The sequence below is a fragment of the Salvia splendens genome, chromosome 19 (genome assembly GCF_004379255.2).
Source record: "Salvia splendens isolate huo1 chromosome 19, SspV2, whole genome shotgun sequence".
Taxonomy (NCBI): Eukaryota; Viridiplantae; Streptophyta; class Magnoliopsida; order Lamiales; family Lamiaceae; genus Salvia; species Salvia splendens.
The window spans coordinates 26,338,743-26,362,075 of NC_056050.1; the positions used below are offsets into that span (position 1 = coordinate 26,338,743).

The following is a 23,333-nucleotide window of genomic DNA, read 5'->3' on the forward strand; positions in this document are numbered from 1 at the left end:
AAGAAAAGGACGCCTGCATGGTCCTAGGAAACTGGTGAAAGGGTGAACAAGTGGAAGCAAATTGCTAGATGGAGGAAGCCTCGGCGTTGAAGGGTAGAATAGGGATTTCTACGAAAACTCTAGAAGGCTATGTCCGCATCTATAAAAGGGAGAAGCATGCAGACTGGAGGGACCTTCTCGGTGGAGGCCTCACTAACAGCTCCTTGCTCGATTCACCTTTCCACATACTTGACTCCAAAATTCTCGAGAAGATTCCAGTGAGCACTTAGCTGGGGTTCACATTTAGTTTTCTGAGAATAGTTCGAGGGTTGTAACACCGTCCGAGTTCAAGGGCGAAGAAACAATTTACATTTCCGTTGCTATTTGCACTGATTCCGCCGAGCTTCGCTGTTCGAAGCTCGGTTTTCTTTTGCCAACTAATATTTCCTGTTTTATTCCAGATTTTACTTTCGATTATGTCTATGGTGTTCACTTCTGGTTTGCTGGTTGAGTTCGCTTGATTTCGAGTTGGATTTGTCGGAGTTATTTATGTTTTGCAGTTGGTCCTGATTTATTGCTGATATTTGTGGTTTGGATCTGAAGAATGGTTCTGTTTTTAGATGAATCGGAGGTTGGGTTTCGTTGGAGTTTGTGATTTGTTTGCAGATTGTTCATAATTGATTGAGATTGGAGTTGATCCGAGTAGATCTGTGAAAATCAGAGTTATGGCGTTGGGTTTGCTGTTGTTGGGTTCGGATGGCTTGGATCCGGAGTGGATTAAGCGTCCGACGTAATCTGAGAAGGAGTACTTGAATTCCATGCCTAGTTTACGTATTTACATTTCATTTCGCTTAGTTTACGTAGATCTGTCGTATATTCGAGTTATTGTAAGTTTCCGTCGACCAAATCTGTTTATTATGTTTGAATCTGGGCATTTCCTCTGTTTTCTCCATTTGCGAATCTGATTTCGTTAGAAAAGTGCATGAAGATTGTTAGCTGCAGCTTTACCGTACGTTGGCAGGCTTGGACTTCATGGTCCCCATTTTTTTATTCCCTTTGTCTAGTGGTTATTGGTTTAAGAGTTTTTTTTTCCTTTTTTCTCCTCGGTCTAGCATTTACGTTTTGTGCCTAGGTCTAGTGTAGTTAAAATCTCAACCCCTTTTGCGTGGCAGCAGCCATTTTGTCCAAATTCTCTCAATACTAGCCTACGAATCCATCTCTGTGGGATCGACTCCGCTTCCCTATACTAATCCATAGTATTCGGGTTGAGGAAATTTAATTGTTGAAGGAGAGTTGTGTGTGCCCAACGACAGGAGCGCCATTCGATCTCTCGAGTTACTGGACCCTGTGATTCAGTTGATTCAGAGAAGCGTGGTGTCTCGACCTAGCAATCGCCTAGATTGAATTTTGCAAGCGCATAACACTCATACTCTGTAGACCTAGGGAAAACCTTCAAATGGCGCCGCTGCCGGGGATGGATGGCGTGCCTTGTGTTAGTGTTTAGAGTCTTTGGTGTAAATAGTTTTGATTTGTTTTCTTTCTCTTTTGTTTGTAGTTTATGAGCAGAGGCTCAGGATCTACCTACTAGAGCAACTCATCTGGGTGGAAGCACGGTCAGTTTAATTGGCGGTTTAAGGATACAACCTCTACTGTAACCACCAGATCAGGGTTCACCACGGGAGATCCGTTTCCGAGTGAATTTACTAGCGACGAGTCTTGGACATCGTCAGGACGCGAAGATCCAGAGTCACCCCCAGAATCAGAAACAGAGTCAGAAACAGTGGAAACAGAGAAAGTGGTGATGGCAAATATAATCGATCCAGATCCAGAGATCGGTTCGCTCACAGCTCATTTAGATGGAGAGCCGGCCCAGGCCATAGTGATGAATCCACGCCAGAGGACTATCGAGATCAAGACGAATGTACTCAGCATCTTACCCACGTTCTCTGGACGAAGGAATGAGTGCCCGTATGAGTTCTTAAATGAATTCAGTAAGTTGTGTAGTATTCAGAAGAGGCCGAATGAGACAACTGAGGAGGATTATCGCCTACGAGCGATTCCATTTGCCTTGAAGGGGGAAGCTAACACGTGGTTATTGAGGTTGCCCCCGGATTCTATCCGCACATGGAGGGATTTTAAGTTGGAATTCTTAGATTATTTCTTCCCGTCCAACAAGACGAATGCGCTGAAAAAAGAAATATTAGAGTGCAAGCAGGATTATGACGAATCCATGAGTCAGTATTGGGCGAGATTCAAGGGGTTGTTGGATGCATGCCCGAACCACCGAATGATAGAGGCAGAGACCTACTATCTGTTTTACGAAGGGGCGACCCCTGAGTCTAAGGACTTGATGAATTCCTCGAGTGGGGGAAATTTCACGAAGAAGAGGGCAAGTGAAGCAAGAGATATTCTGGGGAAGTTGATCGACGCTAAGAAGGCATACGATAATCCTAGGAATGCAGTGAAGAGAGGATCGGTACATGCAGTGAGAGAGCAGGGAGATGATAAGGTAGAAGCTAGGATTGACAGGCTCGAGAAAGCAATTTTGAACGCGATTGAAAAAACGATTCCACAAGCTTCACATGGAAAGGATAAATCTCTGGGTCCAGGAGACAATCAAATTCAACAATATTACGGGACCCAGGAAGGAGATTATCAGGCCCAAGTCAATGCAATGGGTAGTTGGAATCCAGACGGGAGCTGGAATCCAGGGAGACAGAGAGATGCACCCTGGAGGAATCATCCAAATTTCAGATGGAGTGACAATGACCAAAATCAGCCAGCACCACAACAGAATCTGCAGTTTGCACCTCAACCCGAGAGACAGGGAAACTGGCAAGGAAGGAACCAAGAAGGGCAGGGCAACTGGATCAATCGTAACCAAGGAGACCACCAAAGCTGGGGAAACAGAAATCAGAATAATCAAGGGAACTCTTATGTACCACCGCACCAAAGGAATTTCCAAAACAATTACCAGGGTCCGGGAAATCAGTACAACAACTCTTCAGGATGTCAAGGAAATGCTCGTCAGAATCAAGCAAGTGGACCGACTCTAAGTATCGGCCCAGGGCCCAGTCAGCCCCCGAAGCCACCAAAGAGCATCGATGACATGGTGCAAGACCTCGTCAGTTCTCAACAGCACATGCAAAGCAACCTGCAATCGAACAATGACATAGTGCACAAGCTGCAAGATGCTCAACAGGAGCAAAAAACAGCCATGGATATGTTGGCTAAGCAATTGTCCCAGATAGCCACTTCTTTGAGTGATATGAGGGGAAATGAAAGGAAGATTCCCGCCTCAGTAAGGCCACCTGATAGAGCGAATATAAGCCAGATTACCTTAAGATCCGGAAAAGGATATGAGGGGCCGGTGGTAAGAACAAAAGAGGGGCCAGATCCCAAGGAAAGCAAGAAGGAAGAGGATGCAACCCCCAGACCCAGACACCTGGAGGGAGGAAGTCCCTTGGTCAAGGATGACCTGCAGACAGGAGATTTAGAGAAGTCTTTGCCTAGATCAACTGAACCTGTCTTCCTCGACCCAGAGCCGGAGTTAGAAGATGAGGCAGTGGGAAAAGAAACTGGAGAGTTATCAGCTGAAAGTTCTACCGGAGCAGGAAAGCGACTGAAGCCTTTCCCAAGCCGGGGGGAAGCCAAGAAACAGAAGGAAGAACCGGTAGACTTCATGAACATTTTCGGGAAATTGAAAATCAATCTGCCATTTTTACAGGCTCTGAAGATGCCAGTCTTTAGCAAGTTCATCAAGGAATTTATAGCTGGGAAGGCTAGACCCAGCGGGAAAATTTTGATAGGCGAGAACGTCTCCGCAGTGATTCAGAAGAGGAAGATGCCTTCAAAATGCAATGACCCAGGTATGTTCACCTTGCCCATCTCTATTGGTGATGTGAAAATCGAGCATGCTATGTGTGATTTGGGTGCGTCGATAAATGTGTTACCACTTTCCATATACAAGAAGTTAGTTGGGGTAGGCATGGTAGACACGAAGGTTGTGATTCAACTGGCGGACAGGTCATGCATCTGTCCTGAAGGGGTGCTTGAGAATGTGATAGTCAGGGTACATGACTTCTTGTACCCTGCTGATTTCCATGTGATAAAGATGGGTGATAATGAGTCTGCAGAGTCGGGCGGAGTACTTTTAGGGAAACCCTTCCTACGTACCGCTAAGACTATCATTAATGTTTTTGATGGAACAATTTGCCTTGATTATAATGGGGAGAAATACACATTCAGCATTGATGAGGCAATGAAGAAACCTCTTGACGTTGAAAACTTGCATACTATAGATGTTATTAACCCTTTGGTCCAAGAATACCTTGAGACGGAATTAATGCAGGAACAAATTGAGAACTCCGAGATGAGTCATGCCATTGATAGAGAAGTGGCCAGTTGGTGTCAAGGTATGAACACAAGTGAGTTATCTGATGAGGAGTTAGCTGAAGCAATTCTGGAATTCTGTGCAAACCCGGAGCTAGCTAGGTCAAGGAATACACCTTATGTAGCGAGTGTGGAAGGTTCTGCTGGGTCGGGGAATAGAATGACAACCGAAACAACAGAGAAAAATCCCTTGCCCCAGGAAAAAGACGTTCACAAGAAAGAGTTGAAAACACTTCCAGCAGGACTAAAGTATGCTTATTTAGAGGGACATGAAACTTTCCCGTGATTATCAACAGCAGCTTAACCGAGGGACAGGAAGAGGAACTGCTGAAGGTGATCCGAAGAAACAAGAAGGCTATTGGATGGACACTCTCTGACCTGGTAGGAATTAGTCCAGATTTGTGCATGCATCACATCCGCTTGGAGGAAGGAGCAAAAGCCTGCAGAGATCCTCAACGCAAATTGAATCCTAACATGAGGGAGGAAGTGCTGAAGGAAGTATTGAAACTAGTCTCCTTAGGAATAATTTATTCCATACCAGACAGTGAATGGGTGAGTCCAGTCCATATGGTACCCAAGAAGTCAGGAATACAGGTGGTCAAGAACGACAAGAATGAGTTGGTGCCCACTAGACTAGTCACTGGGTGGAGGATGTGTATTGATTATAGGAAGTTAAATGAAGCGACTAAGAAAGACCATTTCCCTCTACCCTTCATTGACCAGATGTTGGAAAAGCTGGCGGGCAAGCAATATTTCTGTTTCCTAGATGGGTATAGTGGGTATTTTCAAATCTATGTGGATCCCGAGGACCAGGAGAAGACAGCTTTCACGTGTCCTTTTGGCACGTATGCTTACAGGAGGATGCCGTTCGGCCTGTGCAATGCGCCAGAAACTTTTCAGCGGTGTATGATGAGTATCTTCTCTGATCTTTTGGAGGACTGCATCGAGATTTTTATGGACGACTTCACTGTGTACGGGAATTCATTTGACTCATGTTTGGCTAGTTTGGATAGAGTATTGAGAAGGTGCCAGGAAAAACATTTGGTTTTGAACTTCGAGAAATGCCACTTCATGGTCCCTGAGGGAATTGTCCTAGGGCACGTAGTCTCGGAAAAGGGCACGCAGGATTTTATAGAAGATTCATAAAGGATTTTGCGAAAATTGCTCAACCACTCACTCATTTGCTGCACAATGATGTTGAGTTTGTTTTCAATGAGGAGTGCATAAAGGCTTTTCAACTACTGAAAGATAGACTGGTATCGGCTCCCATTATCCGAGCGCCCGATTGGAGTTTGCCATTTGAAATAATGTGCGACGCGAGTGACTATGCAGTAGGGGCGGTGCTAGGTCAAAGAGTTGACGGAAAAAGTTACGTAATTTTTTATGCGTCAAAAACGCTCAACCAGGCCTAGAAAAACTATGACACCACGGAGAAGGAAATGTTGGCAGTCGTGTACTCTTTTGAAAAATTCCGACCGTATCTGCTTGGGTCGAGGGTGATAGTCTTCACTGATCACGCTGCGATAAAGTACTTGCTGGCAAAGAAAGAATCCAAGCCGAGATTAATCCGTTGGGTGTTGCTTTTGTAAGAATTCGATTGGGAAGTTAGAGATAAAAAGGGAACTGAAAATAAAGTAGCCGATCATCTGAGCAGGATATTTCAAGGGGAGACCGAGGAAGCAATACCGGACACATTCCCTGGGGAACATTTGTACTACGTAAAAAAAATTCCTCGACCTAGCAGCTGGGAGGAAGTTATGGTATTAACAGGTCCTGGGGATGCCGAAAAAGGAAAATGCCATCAAAGCACTGAGCCATGGTTCGCAGACCTGGCAAATTACTTAGTCACTGGAGAAGTGCCCAGTTCGCATGTAATCTCCCGGGCCCAGAAGATGAAATTGAAAAGCGAGGCCAAGTACTACTTCTGGGACGAACCGTATTTATGGCGAATGGGAGCCGACCAAATAATCCGGAGGTGTATCCCGGAGTGGGAACAGAGGGGTGTGCTGAATCATTGCCATGCCCTAGCTTGTGGAGGTCACTTTGGACCTAGGAAGACAGCAAGGAAGGTGTTAGATAGTGGTTTTTACTGGCCTACATTGCATAAGGATGCGTTCGAGTTTTGTCAAAACTGTGAGAGGTGTCAACAGACCGGGGGAATATCCAGGAGAGATGAAATGCCACAAATCCCAGTGATTGTGTGTGAGATCTTCGACGTTTGGGGGATGGACTTCATGGGTCCATTTCCGTCTTCATACGGGAACACCTACATACTTGTGGCAGTGGATTATGTGTCAAAGTGGATAGAGGCAAAAGCAACCACCTCGTGTGAAGCTAAGGAGGTAGCGAAGTTTCTTAGAGCTAACATTTTCAACAGGTACGGAGTGCCCAGAGCTATAATATCTGACAATGGGACGCACTTCCGCAACCGGACTATTGAAGCTCTGATGAGAAAATATGGTGTCCACCACAGACTGTCTACACCTTATCATCCTCAATCCAACGGCCAGGCGGAAATATCCAACAGAGAAATAAAGGCGATACTGGAAAAGACGGTTAATCCGTCCAGAAGAGACTGGAGTAAGAGACTTGGAGACGCACTATGGGCTTACCGGACGGCTTACATGACGCCTATTGGAATGTCACCATATAGGCTTGTGTTCGGCAAAATGTGTCACTTGCCCGTGGGAGTAGAACACCGAGCATATTGGGCGGTCAAGGAGATAAATATGAGACCCGAATCCTGCGAGGAAGAGAGGAAATTGCAGCTGCAGGAGTTGGAGGAGCTAAGGCTGGAGTCATATGAATCGGCGATGTGGTACAAAGAGAAAACAAGACTCTGGCATGACAAGAACCTCCGGGTCAAGGAATTGCACGTTGGGCAAAAGGTTCTCCTATTCCAATCCCGGCTCAAGCTAATGCCTGGTAAGTTAAAGTCCAAATGGATTGGGCCATACACTGTTGTGAGTCTGCGCGCAAATGGAGCTGTAGAAATCCAGGGAAGTTCTTCAAACTCTACTCCTTTTCTTGTTAACGGTCATAGGGTAAAAGTATTTAGGGATAGCTCGGAGATGTGTGTAGTGGACGAAATGCCACTACGCACACTCCATGATATCGCCTAATAAGTCTGGGAAGTGAGTGTTCTTAGAGATTTCCTAGGTCCAGCATCCACCAAGTTTTAGCATGACCAGACCTAGGGAATCTTGAGGACACTTGAATATAATTTGTAAATATTCAATCGCTTTCTTTAAATCAAAAAAAAAAAAAATCCAAACAAATCAGAAAAAAATAATCTTCCAAAAATATTTTCGAAATACCAAACTCCTTAAGGAATGTTTTTAATGCTATCATACCCTAAACCCGGGGAGTCTGGCGTTTCAATTTTTAGTTTAATGTTTTTCTCTAAGTGTGTTTTGCAGAAGGAATTCACAAGGGCAAGGAGTTGTGGGGTAAAAATTTTGGAGGGAGTTGGCACCGGTTCGGATTTCAAAAGGCACTTTATGGGGAGGCGTACGGTCGCAAGCGTCATCACCTGCAACCGCCTGCCAAAGTCCTCTCTCATGCCTACACTATAATCGGTTTTGCCTTCTTATTTTTCATTACCTATTCTCTCTCCAATATTCACAAACGTAAAATCCCCAATTTCCTCTCCCCTTTTACTCTCTCTAACCCTAATCTGCTAATTCCGCCCCAAATCCTTTACAAAAAAATTCCACAGAACCTCCATGGAAAACAAGCAAGGAACCGGAAGCACCTCAGGGTCCGCCGACTCTGGGGCGGCGGCGTTTGTGGTCGAGCTATTCCAGAAATTTGGGGGTGCGGAGAAGGCGATGGAGGCATTCGCCATGTTTGCAACCGTAATGGGTAAATCCGTACAGGCCGCTCCGTCTTCTAGTGTACCACAACTGGAGGCCGTCTCAGAACCCGTCACCGAACCAGAAACCGTTCAAGAAGCCATCGCCATTCCGGAACCAACCACCGCAGGGAATCGTGAAGACGACTCAGATCTGGTCACAGGGTTGGAATTGTTGGCTATGAGCGAACCAAGGTTAGACTCTGCAACCGAGGGGGAAACCCCTGTTTCGATTAGTGTTTCTGAGGGGGTGAAGCCCGTATTTGCTAGTGAGGAATATGTTGAGAAAGATGTTCTGGAACCATCTGGGGAAGTCAAAGATTTTGTTGCTGATGATAGTATTTCTGAGGGGGAAACCCCTGTTTTGGAAGAATCTGTGGGGGGGGAGGCCCCTATAGTTGGTGAAGATGGGGGCGACGAGGCACTAAATTCTGAACAAAAGGTGGAGGGGGATACCCCTGAGAAACCGGTGGGTACTGAGGCCCACGTCGGAAAAGGATTTGAGGGGGTAGAGACCCCTGTTTACATCTCGGGGGCAACCCCATTGTTGTCCAAGGAGGGAGAGGCCCTCGATTCTGAAATTAGCCAGGAACCCGCTGACACCGGGGTGAAGTTGATTGTGGATCTGACCGAGATCCCAGAGGAGACCGACTCACCGGTCAACCCCAGAGATGCTAGGAGGCGGGCTCACCGGAGCCTCCTTGATGAAATTGATGAAACAGTGGAGCCGACGGAGGAAGAATTGCTGGGTCCAGAGACCGCAGCATCCGAACAGGCGAACTCTCCCAGACCTGGCAGGGGGAAGAGTGATAAGGAGAAACGTCGCCAAGCGGCTGAGAAGAAAAGAAAGGGGAAACAAATTGCTCCTTCCTTGGCCAAGAAGGCGAGAGGGAAATCTACTGAATCCACACTTCCGCCGGCAGCCAAGGTACCATATGCCGCAGAAACCGAGAGCCCTTCTGAGTCCAGCAACTCGGAAGAAGAACAAGAAGAGGAATTCAACTTTGAGCCGACCGAAGTGTGGATAACAAACAGCTTGCTAGATGAAATGAGAACGTTTGACGACCCAAAGCGCACGACCATTTATAAGGAGAAGAGTACTGAGGGGAAGGTCGCTAAATCAGGAAAGATGTATAGCTCATCGGAGCTCAAAACGATTGCTTGTAACGATGAATTCCGGACCTATATCGATGCGATAGGCTTCGATTGGTTGCTCAAGCACAGTACTACCGAGGTTCCGATCGACCTGGCTCGAGAGTTCTTTTCCACCTTCCGATTTAAGTCCACTACTGATTTGGATGCCGAAGCCATTAATTTTAGACTTTTCAGTAAGGAACATACGATGAGCATCCGGGAATGGACTTTGCGGATGGGTTTGCTGACGCGAACAGAGGACGATGAAGGCCTGTGGAGCGAGAGGATGATTGGTCCACCGAAAATGACGCCGGGATTCAAAGCGCAAGGCGCTTGGGAGTTCTTGACTCACCCGAGGGTGGGTCAGTTTAAAACAAGCTTTTCGAAGGCACACCACATCGAAAACAGGGTCTTGAGATTTGCCCAGACTTTTATTAGTTACAATTTAATGGGCACAGCCAACAACGCTCTGACTACCGCCGATCTGTACTTCACATGGTGCATGGCTACGGGGGTAAGAGTTCACTTGGGTTACTGGTTGGCCCAGGCCTGCCATCAAGTGACTGCAAATCCTTCCCGACACCTATACACGTGCCACCTGCTCGGAGCTTATCTGCAAAGGAATGTGATCATGAAGATCCATAAGGCATGCCGAGAGGTAAAGACATGCTCGCCCCCTGAGGTTTTTAACATGGATTATTTTTTCAATAAAGGGTTGCTAATCGCATGCGGAAGGGAAGTATGCTTTTACGAGGTCGGGCAATCAGAGACTCAGGTGAAACAGGACCCCGATGTGGTGGAAGTGAAGGATACTGCTGACATGGAAGCATGAGCCAAGAATGGAGTGGAAGAAGTGAGGAAAGAGGTCGGATGGATGAGGTCCGAAATGAAGATGGTTCTGGAAGGAATTGTGTCCCTGCGGGGAAAAAGTAAGAATAGTGCTGAGACTGAGAGTGTCAGGAAAGATGTCGCTGGAGTACGAACGGAACTGGAAGAAATAAGGACGGAAGTTGGGAAGGTTCGGGAGGACATGGTGGCCATTAAGGGGCGCATTTCTGATCTTGTGGCGGCATCGACTAGGTGTACTGAAAAGATGACGGAAGGTGTTGAGTTGATAATGGCAATGACAAAGTGGCTTAGAGCAAGGTTCCCAGAGCCACGGACAGAACTTCGGAAACCTAGCGGCGATTCTACAACGCCAGGTCAAGGAAGTCTGACTGCGCAGAAGCCACCGCATGCCCCAAGGCCCCAGACTACTCCGTCTCCCTCTCGACCCGTGATATTGAAGACAACCGTACCCCGCCCGACAGAAGACCGACAAGAGAAGCCGGAGTTGCCGGCCAGAAAGAAAACTAAGGTGACCCACCAGACAGTGCCATCAAAGTCTGGCCCTCGCGAGGGCCAGACCCCGAATTGAACCCCCAACGGAGCCAAGTAATTTTTATTTTATTTTATTTTGTTTTCCGTTTTGTTTGTGTTCTTATATGCCAGCATGCTCTGTAATTGTACATATGTGTTGCCTTCCTTACACTTAGCCCAACTTTTGGTCTAAGTGTGAGAAGGGGGTGTTCTGTTTCTTTTTGCATGCCTTGGTTTGTTTGTTGCGCCTTCTCACACTTAGCCCGATGCTCGGTCTAAGTGTGAGAAGTTTTGCTCTATATTTGTGTTGTGTTTGTTTGCTTTATCAGTCTGCTGTTAGTACTTCCCTTTTCCCCCCTTCCCTACGATGGCTTGGGGACAAGCTTGAGTGAAGCGGGAGGGGAGGGGAGTAAGTATAGTGTTTGTGTCTTAGGATGTGTGCTTCGCATGAGCTAGCTAGATAATAGGGCAAGATCCCCTTAGTAAGAGTGATTGAAGAGAGAAAGCAGATCAACTTTGATACCTTCTTCCTTAATAAGCCGAATGCGATCTGAATGAAGTTAGGACGATGGAAAATGCCTTAGATAACCTAGCTGTACAGCCCTACTATAAAGTGAGTTATAAACCTAAACACTTTTTGAGCTAACATGAAAAATGGGCTACCACTTGATGCTTAGGGAGTGGAGTATGAAGGAGAAAAAATGGGTTAAGGAGGAATAAGCTGGACGAAGTCCAGGGGAGGTATAAGCTGGACGAAGTCCAGGGTTGATTTAAAAAAAAAATAAAAATAGGAGGTATAAGCTGGGCGAAGTCCAGGGGAAAGGGGAATAAAAGATTATAAAAATGAGGGAAGAAAAGAAAAAGGAATCCAAGGGCAGGGGGCAATAGTTACCCGACCCAGGAAATAAAAAGGAGACGGTAGAAAGAGAAAACTCCCATAACCCGACGCATCAGTGGTATAACTCTAGCTTTGAAGCGTTTTGATCCTAACATCCATGGTGAGGAATGAGTGATCGAGCGAACCTAACAGATGGGAAACCTATAGGCTATCTTGACTAACTGACAGACCGTTTAGGCAGACGAAGGAAGGGGGAAGATTTGAAGACTGTAATCGATCAGATTGAACTTAAACTTGTGGGGATAGTAGCTTAAAAATTCGAAACTAGTTCATGCTTGTTTGTTTTGTTGTGTTTCTGTTCTTTGTGTTTTTTTTTAAGTCCGTAGTTGCTTAGGTCTAGGAGTTTGTTTGTTTTCATTTTTAAGGTTTTACTTGGTAACCATGCATTGAAATTCGCCTTATTCCTATTTTCTTGTCTTTCATACTTGAGGACAAGCATGGTTTAAGTGTGAGCAGTTTGATAAGGCTAATTTCATGCATCGGTCTAGGGGTTCATTTCATAAAATTGCTGGGTCTAACGCATTGAATTAAGTCAGGTATGTGAGTTTTTTGCCAGATCCAGGAAAAGAAAAGGACGCCTGCATGGTCCTAGGAAACTGGTGAAAGGGTGAACAAGTGGAAGAAAATTGCTAGACGGAGGAAGCCTCGGTGTTGAAGGGTAGAATAGGGATTTCTACGAAAACTCTAGAAGGCTATGTCCGCATCTATAAAAGGGAGAAGCATGCAGACTGGAGGGACCTTCTCGGTGGAGGCCTCACTAACAGCTCCTTGCTCGATTCACCTTTCCACATACTTGACTCCAAAATTCTCGAGAAGAATCCAATGAGCACTTAGCTGTGGTTCACATTTAGTTTTCTGAGAATAGTTCGAGGGTTGTAACACCGTCCGAGTTTAAGGGCGAAGAAACAATTTACATTTCCGTTGCTATTTGCACTGATTCCGCCGAGCTTCGCTGTTCGAAGCTCGGTTTTCTTTTGCCAACTAATATTTCCTGTTTTATTCCAGATTTTACTTTCGATTATGTCTATGGTTTTCACTTCTGGTTTGCTGGTTGAGTTCGCTTGATTTCGAGTTGGATTTGTCGGAGTTATTTATGTTTTGCAGTTGGTCCTGATTTATTGTTGATATTTGTGGTTTGGATCTGAAGAATGGTTCTGTTTTTGGATGAATCGGAGGTTGGGTTTCGTTGGAGTTTGTGATTTGTTTGCAGATTGTTCATAATTGATTGAGATTGGAGTTGATCCGAGTAGATCTGTGAAAATCAGAGTTATGGCATTGGGTTTGCTGTTGTTGGGTTCGGATGGCTTGGATCCGGAGTGGATTAAGCGTCCGACGTAATCTGAGAAGGAGTACTTGAATTCCATGCCTAGTTTACGTATTTACATTTCATTTCGCTTAGTTTACGTAGATCTGTCGTATCTTCGAGTTATTGTAAGTTTCCGTCGACCAAATCTGTTTATTATGTTTGAATCTGGGCATTTCCTCTGTTTTCTCCATTTGCGAATCTGATTTCGTTAGAAAAGTGCATGAAGATTGTTAGCTGCAGCTTTACCGTACGTTGGCAGGCTTGGACTTCATGGTCCCCATTTTTTATTCCATTTGTCTAGTGGTTATTGGTTTAAGAGTTTTTTTTTCCTTTTTTCTCCTCGGTCTAGCATTTACGTTTTGTGCCTAGGTCTAGTGTAGTTAAAATCTCAACCCCTTTTGCGTGGCAGCAGCCATTTTGTCCAAATTCTCTCAATACTAGCCTACGAATCCATCTCTGTGGGATCGACTCCGCTTCCCTATACTAATCCATAGTATTCGGGTTGAGGAAATTTAATTGTTGAAGGAGAGTTGTGTGTGCCCAACGACAGGAGCGCCATTCGATCTCTCGAGTTACTGGACCCTGTGATTCAGTTGATTCAGAGAAGCGTGGTGTCTCGACCTAGCAATCGCCTAGATTGAATTTTGCAAGCGCATAACACTCATACTCTGTAGACCTAGGGAAAACCTTCAAGTATCTCTACCGCTAATTAGGAAGATTTAATTAGGGCAATATCTTACCTTGTATAGACATATTCTAGCCTATATATCTTGTATTATACCATTGTGAATAATCAAGAAATACAATTACCAATTTCTACATGGCATCCGAGCAGGTTTGGCTCAGAAAAATATCATCATAGCCCCAGAAAATATACACAATTCTTGACCGAAACGGCGAGAAACCAACCAACACCCAACATGACCGATGAAAATAAGGATGGAATTGAACCAATTGCCGAGAAGATCAGATCGAGCAAGAGCGTTACCGTCGCTTTCAAGTTAAATGGATCGAATTACTCACTATGGGCACGCCTAATGAAGGTGGCCATTGGCAGTAGGGGAGTCTACCGCCACATCACAGGAATCTCGACTCCACCGAGACCGGGAGAGAAGGGATACACCGATTGGGAGGAGATTGACTTGATAGTCTTCTCATGGATCATCGACAACATGGAGACACATATCATCGCCGACTTCGCGCATCACCAGACGGCGAAGTCCCTATGGGATACGCTCGCCGTGACGTTCGCGAGTTCAGCCGACTCGTATCTCATCTATGACCTGCGAGAGAAAGCAAGTAGAATCGTTCAGGGAGATACAAGCTTAGAAGCATATTGGAGTAAACTCCATGGATTATGGATGGACATCGACCGATGCCCACACAAAACTGTCGATTGCTGCGATAAAGGGGTTTCTCAATACCGAAGCATCAAATCCGAATTGAGATTATTCAAATTTCCTACCGGATTAAACGAGAAGTATGATTGGGTCAGGCGTGAAATCCTCAAGGAAGATCCGTATCCCTCAGTCGATGAGGCGTACGGATGGGTGAAGCGGGAGGCAGCTCGATTGAAAATCATGTCACCGGCGTCCGAATCACCCACTGCCGCCGCTGGAAACGATTCATCATCGGGAATAGGATTCGGCTTTGGAGCCAAAGAACACCGCCAGCCACAACAGCAACACCGCGGCCAACCACCGCCACCACGTCAGAACCCAACCCGTCGGGGAACTCCAAACCAGACAAATCGAAACTTTGGTGCTCCCACTGTGGAATGCACAAGCACACGAAGGATACCTGCTTCCAATTAATCGGATATCCCGATTGGTGGGAGGAGGAGAAGGCAGCAAAGGAAAAAATGGCGATCGGGACAGATGGGGGGCGAAATCGCGATGGAGCAGGGGTGGGAGAAAGCCGAGAAACGGCGCAACCCCAGGAGCGAAAGCCTGAAGCCGGTGGTCTCCAGACCGGCGGAGGGCGACGCTGCGACGGTGGCGGAGGGAGAACTGCTGAGGCGATGGTGGCCTCGTTGAGAATGGACAACAACGGCGCTGATGAAGGAGGTAAAGGGTTGGGGGGAAATTAACCCTAACCCTAATTCTGAACCCTTGCAATGAAGTCCTCAATTTTTCCCGAACTTGCAATTAAGTCCTCAATTTTTTCCGAAATTGCAATTAAGTCCCCCAAGTATGCCTATCCATGAAATTAATCCCCAGACTAGGAAAATCCTCGATTTTGACCCCATTATATGTAAAAATTCATTTGCTCCCCTAGAAAAGTTGTCATATGCCTTTGAGACCCGAGATTGTGATGAATTTGATGATACCGGGTGGATTTTTGATTGCGGTGCCACTGATACCATGACCTTTGATAAAAGAGATTTTGTGAAATTTTATGAAACCCATAAATCACACATCCAGACAGCCAATGGGGGGTTGACTCCAGTTGAGGGGGCAGGGACTATAGAAATATTCCCGAATGTGCAGATTACGAACTGTCTATATGTGCCGAACTTATCTCAAAAATTGATGTCCATTAGTCACGTGACTAAGGAACTAAACTGTACCCTACTGATGCAACCGAACTTTTGTCTCTTACAGGATATCCGGACGGGGAAGATTATTGGACGTGGCACTGAACGCCGTGGACTCTATTTTGTAGATGAGATCTCTCGACACGATGGTACGGCGATGCTTGCTCACAGACCTACCCATCAAGAGACTTGGCTCTGGCACCGAAGAATGGGTCATACATCTCCGGGATATTTTAAATCTTTATTTCCCAAACTTTTTGTTCCGAAAGATTTTTCTTGTGAATCGTGTGTTTTGGCCAAGAGCCACCGTAACTCTTTTAAACCCAATGATACACGTGTTGAGACTGTTTTCTCTTTAATTCATTCTGATGTGTGGGGTCCGGCACCTACTGGTACTAGCTCCGGATTTAAATACTTTGTGATATTTGTTGATGATTGCAGTAGGGCTACATGGGTATATTTTATGAAACATAAGTCAGAAGTTGTTGAAAAATTTATTATGTTTTATAAAATGGTCCAAACCCAATTTCAAACAAACATTAGGATCCTACGGTCAGACAACGGGGGGGAATTTGTGAACAATTCTATGTCTCAGTTTTTTAGGGATAACGGGTTGATCCACCAAACTTCATGTCCTCACACACCGGAACAAAATGGGGTAGCAGAGAGGAAAAATAGGATTATCCTTGAAATGACTAGGGCTCTCCTTTTTTATTCCAAAGTTCCACCGATCTTTTGGCCTGAAGCAGTAGCTACTTCTGTTTACCTTCTCAACCGCCTCCCTACAAAAACACTACATCGAAAAACACCCTTGGATCATCTGGCTACCTTGACACAAATCCCCGCAGCCTTATCCCTTCCACCCAAAATTTTTGGTTGCACCATCTACGTACACATTCCAAAACAAGAAAGAACCAAATTTTCTCCGTGTGCGATTAAGTGTGTATTTATGGGGTATGGGATCACTCAGAAGGGCTATCGATGCTATGACCCTAAAACCAAGAAAATTATCGTTACCATGAATTGCAACTTCCTCGAAACAGAATTCTTTTACCACCTTGGGACTCAGGGGGAGAGTGCGAGACAGGGGGAGACCCAAGAGAGCGACTCTCTTCGGTGGCATGTGCCAAGTCACTTTGATATGGGCCCACCAGAGCAAGTTGGTACCATCCATGAGTCGAATTTGTCTACAGAAACAAGCCCTTCAGCGCTTCCGCCGCGTTCCTCTGATCCAACCGTACCGGAATCCGAGGTAATCTCTGACACACCTTCTGAAGATACGACTGTTATTTCTAATCCCCCTGATACAGAGGAAGATACCACTATTGATCAAGACACAAGACAATATGTACTTCCGCCGCGCAGTACAAGGGGAATTCCTCCCAAGAGATATTCACCAGAGAGGATAGGAAGGAGAAATAGATACTCAATAGCAAGCTTTGCTGAAGCTAATATCTCCAAAATGGCGAGGGCATTCCAGACTGCACTATACGAGGAGGAGATACCTCGAACGTTTGAAGAAGCCGTAAAAATCAAGCATTGGAAGGAAGCAATGCTGGTTGAGATGAAAGCCTTGCAGAGAAATCACACATGGGAGATCAGCGCACTACCCGAAGGGAAGCATACCGTAGGGTGCAGATGGGTCTTCACCATCAAGAGGAGACCAGATGGAAGTATTGAACGGTATAAAGCTCGATTGGTGGCGAAAGGGTACACTCATACTCAAGGTATTGACTATTCTGAGACTTTCTCTCCAGTTGCCAAAATGAACACTGTAAGAGTACTTCTATCTATAGCGGCAAATAAAGACTGGCCTCTCCATCAGTATGATGTCACTAATGCTTTCCTTCATGGAGAATTGAAAGACCCAATTTACATGGAGGCCCCACCAGGTTTTTCAGAGGAGTTCGGGCGAGAGAAGGTATGTAAGTTGAAGAAAACCCTATACTGGTTAAAACAATCCCCAAGAGCATGGTTCGGCAGATTCACGGAAGTAATGAAGAAGTATGGGTATCAACAAAGCAGCTCTGACCACACACTCTTCATCAAACGAGAAGGTGAGAAAATCACTTGCTTGATAATTTATGTGGATGATATGATTATCACAGGGGATAATGAAGCCGAGATAGAACGACTAAAGGGACATCTGGCAGCGGAATTTGAAATGAAGAATCTGGGTGACCTCAAGTACTTTCTCGGGATTGAAGTACTTAGGTCTGGAAAAGGGATCTTTATTAGCCAACGCAAGTACATACTGGACCTCTTGGCAGAGATAGGAATGTTGGACTGTAGGCCCGCAGACACTCCTATAGTTCAGAATCATGGGCTCCAAATCACAAAAGGTGCGAACTCTACGGATCGAGGAAGATACCAGAGACTCGTTGGGAAACTCATCTACTTATCCCATACGAGACCAGACATTGCCTATGCTGTAGGAGTCCTCAGTCAATTTATGCACAGTCCTCAAGAAGAGCATTGGGAGGCAGCGCTTAGGGTGTTACGATACTTGAAAGGAACTGCCGGACATGGAGTGCTATTTCGAAAAAATGGGCACCTAGACATCCACGGATATACTGATGCAGACTGGGCAGGGAACTTGATGGACAGACGATCCACTGGAGGATACTTCACATTTGTTGGTGGAAACTTGGTAACGTGGAGAAGTAAAAAGCAAAAGGTAGTGGCACTCTCAAGCGCCGAAGCTGAATTTCGAGGTATTCGAAGTGGCTTGACCGAAATACTGTGGCTTAGAAGATTGATGAGAGAGTTGGACTTGGAGTCACAGAAGACTTGCAAGCTGCTATGCGATAATAAAGCTGCAATCAGCATTTCAGAGAATCCAGTGCAGCATGACAGAACAAAACACGTCGAAATTGATCGACATTTCATAAAGGAAAATCTTGAAGAGAAGATAGTGGAGATCCCGTACGTGAAATCTGAAGACCAGCTAGCCGACATCTTGACTAAGGCCGTCTCCGCAAAGAATTTCCAAGAAGTACTGGGCAAGTTAAGTTTTGGAGATCCCGTCACTTAACTTGAGGGGGAGTGTTGGAAGGAGATCCGGAGCACCTACAAAATCAAGGAGAATATTACGCATTGAATGAGAAGATTACGGAGTATCTCTACCGCTAATTAGGAAGATTTAATTAGGGCAATATCTTACCTTGTATAGACATATTCTAGCCTATATATATTGTATTATACCATTGTGAATAATCAAGAAATACAATTACCAATTTCTACATATGGGAGGCTCGTGTCATATACCTTGAGATTTATTTCACACAATATTATACACAATGCCAACAGACACACACTTTACATTACATTATATTACACCACATTACATAAACTAAATAATAGAACAGAGTATTCAATTGGAAGGTGACAGCACAATTAATCAGCAACAATGATTTTGGATTTGAGGTGTTCCGGCAGATTGTCAATGATCAAACGTTTGCAGTTACGGATCATCAACTGCTTGAGCTCCGGCATAGCACCTTCTTCAACCATTACATTTTTCACCCTCACATTATCCTGGAGAACCATGACTTTGAGTCTGGGGAACCCACAATGCGAGACCACCATCTCTTCACCTATATAGTTGTCGCACAGTTTGAGATACAACAACTTGGGCAACTTCTCCAGCACCGGCATGGGGTCTTTGCCCAGCCTCATCCGGCTTAAGGTCAAGTGAGAAAGGTTGGGAGGGAAGTTTCTCGGCAAGCTCATGGTAACTAACTTGAGTTGAGTGACACGTTGCAGAGTATCCAACCCATCCAAATTTTTAGACACATGATATAATAATGTTAGATTCACAAGATTCTCAAGCTCAGCCAAATTCATGAAGATGTTTCTTGCATCCGATATTTCACGCATATCAATACCCAATTTGGTAACACCAGTCATTGCTTTCACCTGCCAGAGATTCGAATCCTCTACCACGAAAAAACACAGTGTCTGAAGATTCCTCAGATTCCCTAGAGGAACCTTAGAGTGGCTGCTTATATATGCATAAAGATGGCGCAAGCTATCCATCTCTAGTATAACTTTGTCTGTGATAAAAAGCCCAAAACCACACCCCAAATGAAGGACCTGAAGGTTTTTAAGCTTAGCCCATGAGCGCGGGAGACTCGAGTCTTTTCCATCGTATATCATTTTTAGATACCTTAATCCAACAAGCCCACCAATCGCCTTGGGCCATATTTGGAATCTTATATTTCCCAAGTCAAGAACCCTAAGCAGCTCAAAACTCTTCCAATAAGACTGCCAATCGTTGTTCCTTTCAGTCTCTCCGTGGATGAAAAGAGAGCGAACATGTTGGTTGCGAGTGGAGTTTAGGAGGCTGAGTCGAGTGCTGTATACAGCGCGATGGCGCGAGGAGGAGTGACGAGAGTTTCCCTCCTCACTTAGGACCTCGAAATCTATCTCCTCCTTTGCTTTTCTAAGGCATAGGTCGCGGATAAGATCGTGCATCTTGCATGCTTTCACTTGATCATGTGTGCTCTCCTTGACCTGAACCATGTTTCGACTGATCAACTCGCCTAAATATATCCTTGCCACATCCTCCATCGTTTCCCCTACTCCCACTTCTCGCTGCGGCACCAAGCCTTGTGCAACCCATATATGCACCAAGTTTTTCACCTTGATCATGGCGTCTTCCTTGAAGAAGCCCAGGCACAGGAAGCACACCTTCAGTTCTGGAAGCAGATGCTTGTAGCTCAATTCCAAGATTGCGGATATAGTCTTAATGTCACTCTCACTGTCACCTCTATTTCCATCCAATTGGGACCGCATTTCGTCGCGAACTTTGAGCCATTCACTCCTGCATGGTGTCTTTCTGAGTAGAAGGCCTCCCACCACGCTGATTGCTAGTGGCAAACCTTGGCACTTTGTCAAGATCTCTTCCCCTATGTCCTTCAATTCTTCTGGACACTTTCCGCCGCTATTAGCAATGAAAGCTTTTCTCAAGAACAACTTCCAGCTTCGATTGTCATCCAAGAGTTTCATCTCATGCACATAGTCGGTACTGTACCTCATACCTTTATTGCGACTTGTAAGTATCAGTCTGCTAGCTTTATCTGACCACGAAACAGCTATTTCAATAGGGATAATCACCAGATCAAGAACATTGTGGGTGGAATCAAATGAGGGGTAAAATTGTAATTTCACAAATAATGCAAAAGTCAACTTTCTCTGCATGGTTAATAGGGCTTATGTAATATCTTATGTACTTAACCAAGATATTATGTTTTCTAAATATAGGATACCAAGTTTAGTATAAAGACAGACATGTAAACACTTTCTGTAGTAGCAAAAAACCAAAAAAAACAATCAAAACCATTAAAGAGCATCGCTCAATTTTGTAAGAATGAACCAACAACTAGATATAAGAGACCCAAGTAGCATTGATAAAGTAAAAAAGAAAGGATGACAAAAAAAAACGGGAAAGCTTGACACACCTTGAGGAAAAGCTCTTCTAAGCGATTCGAAATGTTGGACGTCCCACAGGTCGTCCAAAACTACAAAATACAGTTTACCCTTGAGTTCCTCGTGAAGCTGTTCTAGTAGAATATCTTGGCGCCTTAGTTCATCGTGAAGCTTCGGGATATACAACCAAATGTCCAGCTGATGCATTATCTGCTGGATTATATCTTCGAGCATAAACTCACTCGAAACAACCACCCACGCACGGCTCTCAAATCGATCAGCAACGGCTGGATGGTTGTATATTCTGCTGGCAAGTGTTGATTTCCCGATCCCGCCCATGCCCTCTATGGCTGCAACGGAATGGCCTTTCCTCTCCTCCTCACGTTTCCTCTGCTCCTCATCACGTTTCCTATCCTCCTCCTCCATTTTCCTCTCCTCTTCGCGTTTCCTCTCCTGCTCAAGTTTCCTCCGGCGTAACCTATCCTCCCGCTTCATGTTAATCTCATCCTTACGTTTTTTTCTCGCCGCCTCGACTCTTTTCTCCTCCTCCACTTTCCTCTCCTTCTCACGTTTCCTCTCCTCCATCTCCTCCTCAAGTTTCCTCTCCTCCTCCTCATCCTCACGTTTCCTCTCCTCATCCTCCTCCTCCTTCTCCCTTTTCCTCTCCTCTTCGCTTTTCCTCTCCCGCTCAAGTTTCCTCCGGCGTAACCTATCCTCCCGCTTCATGTTAATCTCATCCTTACGTTTTTTCCTCGCCGCCACGACTCTTTTCTCCTCCTCCACTTCCCTCTCCTCCTCACGTTTCCTCTCCTCCTCCTCCTCCTCAAGTTTCCTCTCCTCCTCCTCATCCTCACGTTTCCTCTCCTTATCCTCCTCCTCTTCGAGTTTCCGCTCCTCACTCCTCCGGCGTATCATCTCCTCCCGCTTCCTGTTAATCTCCTCCTCACGTTTCCTCGCCACCTCGACATTTTTCTTCTTCTCCATTATCGATATCCCAAGAAGCTTCTCCACCAGCTCTTCCACGTCTTCCTCCAACCCCACCACGTCTGTGTCTTTCTGCCAATAAGCCAACCTCCGCCACGACTCCACTTGTATACTCGTTCCGGAGTCTCTCCCATGATCATCATCTTGGATGCCGTACCTCACCCGGCCGTCTTCGATGTCCTTGAGCCTCTTCCGGATGGACTCGATCTCCTTCCCGACCCTGTTGAGATGGTACACGCGGTCGGGATATTGGAAGCAGCAGTCGGACCTCCCTTGCTGCTGAGCTCTGCTCTCGACGTTGAGAACAAACATCTCTATCGTGTCAGCGGCATCGTGAGCCACCTCTCTGATCTCGGATATCCAGTTGCGGATGCTCTCGCTCTTGCTTTGCTTCCTCGCCGCATCTTTTTGGAAGCACTGCATCCTCTTCAGCTCGTTTCTCAGCCACTCTACGTCGCCCTCCACGCCTTTCAGGAAAACGGCCTTCTCGATCAGAAAATTACCTAGCGTCTCCACCGCAAATGACACCGCTGCTTCTACCGCCATTTATATATGTATGTATCTGGATCCGTTTTTTGCTCTCAACTTGATGGTGAATTCATAGATCTAAAAACGATGCCAACTTTGTATAAATGTGTATGTGTTAACAACAAGCAAAGTGCTCTACGTATATGAGCTATACAGATCTATGGAATCAACTTTTACATCCTAAATTCATCTTATAATTCATTATGCTTTAGTTCGTATTTTAACAAAGCGAGACCCAAAAAAGGGAGATGAGCAGCTGCGAAGAAAGGAATAGAAATTTGCGTGTGATGGAAGAGTTGGCGCTTTTCGGCTTTAAGAAAGGAAGCATGCATCTTATGTATAAATCAGTTGGAGTTTGAAGCCCTTGTCTACTTTTATCAAAGAGATGGTCATCTGTACATGGGCTCGTCTTAGAATGGATGGAAAAATGGAGAATTTAATATGAGGGTGTGTCCATTATGTCATCTAGCCACTCGGGTGACCTATGAGAACTTTACATTATTCCCTCCTTCCCACATTATGTGTCCAACTTTGACCCTGCACGGATTTTAAGAAATATAATGTAAAGTCAGTGGAAAAGTTAGTGGAATATGGATCTTACATTTATATATTAATCTTATAATAAAATATGAGCGGAATGAGTTAGTAGAATGTTGGCTGCACGTGCTCGCCGAGTATGCCCTCGTCATCTTAATCCGTTCTTCGTTCTTTTTGTTCATGGTGTTCTTTGACATCAAATATTGAAAAGAAAACAACAACACAAACGAAACGAAGAAACTCAAGCAATTCACATAACATGAAATTAATCCACCTAAAAATTGGCTTTGATACCAATTGTTGGGGTTTTGGTGCCCCTTGCACAGCAGAAAACTTGCAAAAACAAATAAATCAGACATAAGATCTATTTAACCGATTATGTGATTAATTAATTCAC

General features: G+C 45.2%; 2 protein-coding genes across 2 annotated transcripts; one reads left to right on the plus strand and one right to left on the minus strand.

Annotated features, from left to right (window-relative positions):
* Nucleotides 1-13,841: 13,841 nt before the first annotated feature.
* LOC121779251 lies at nt 13,842-14,735 on the plus strand. The gene has a single exon (XM_042176567.1). It carries the CDS (start codon nt 13,842-13,844, stop codon nt 14,733-14,735), a length of 894 nt encoding a protein of 297 aa, XP_042032501.1.
* A 3,990-nt stretch (nt 14,736-18,725) lies between these two features.
* Nucleotides 18,726-22,549, minus strand: LOC121779920 (probable disease resistance protein At1g58602). The gene is made up of 2 exons (XM_042177389.1): nt 20,920-22,549; nt 18,726-20,538 (listed from the first exon to the last, which is right to left on the minus strand). Exons 1-2 carry the CDS (start codon nt 22,415-22,417, stop codon nt 18,854-18,856), a joined length of 3,183 nt encoding a protein of 1,060 aa, XP_042033323.1. The 5' UTR covers nt 22,418-22,549; the 3' UTR covers nt 18,726-18,853.
* Between the last annotated feature and the right edge of the window lie 784 nt (nt 22,550-23,333).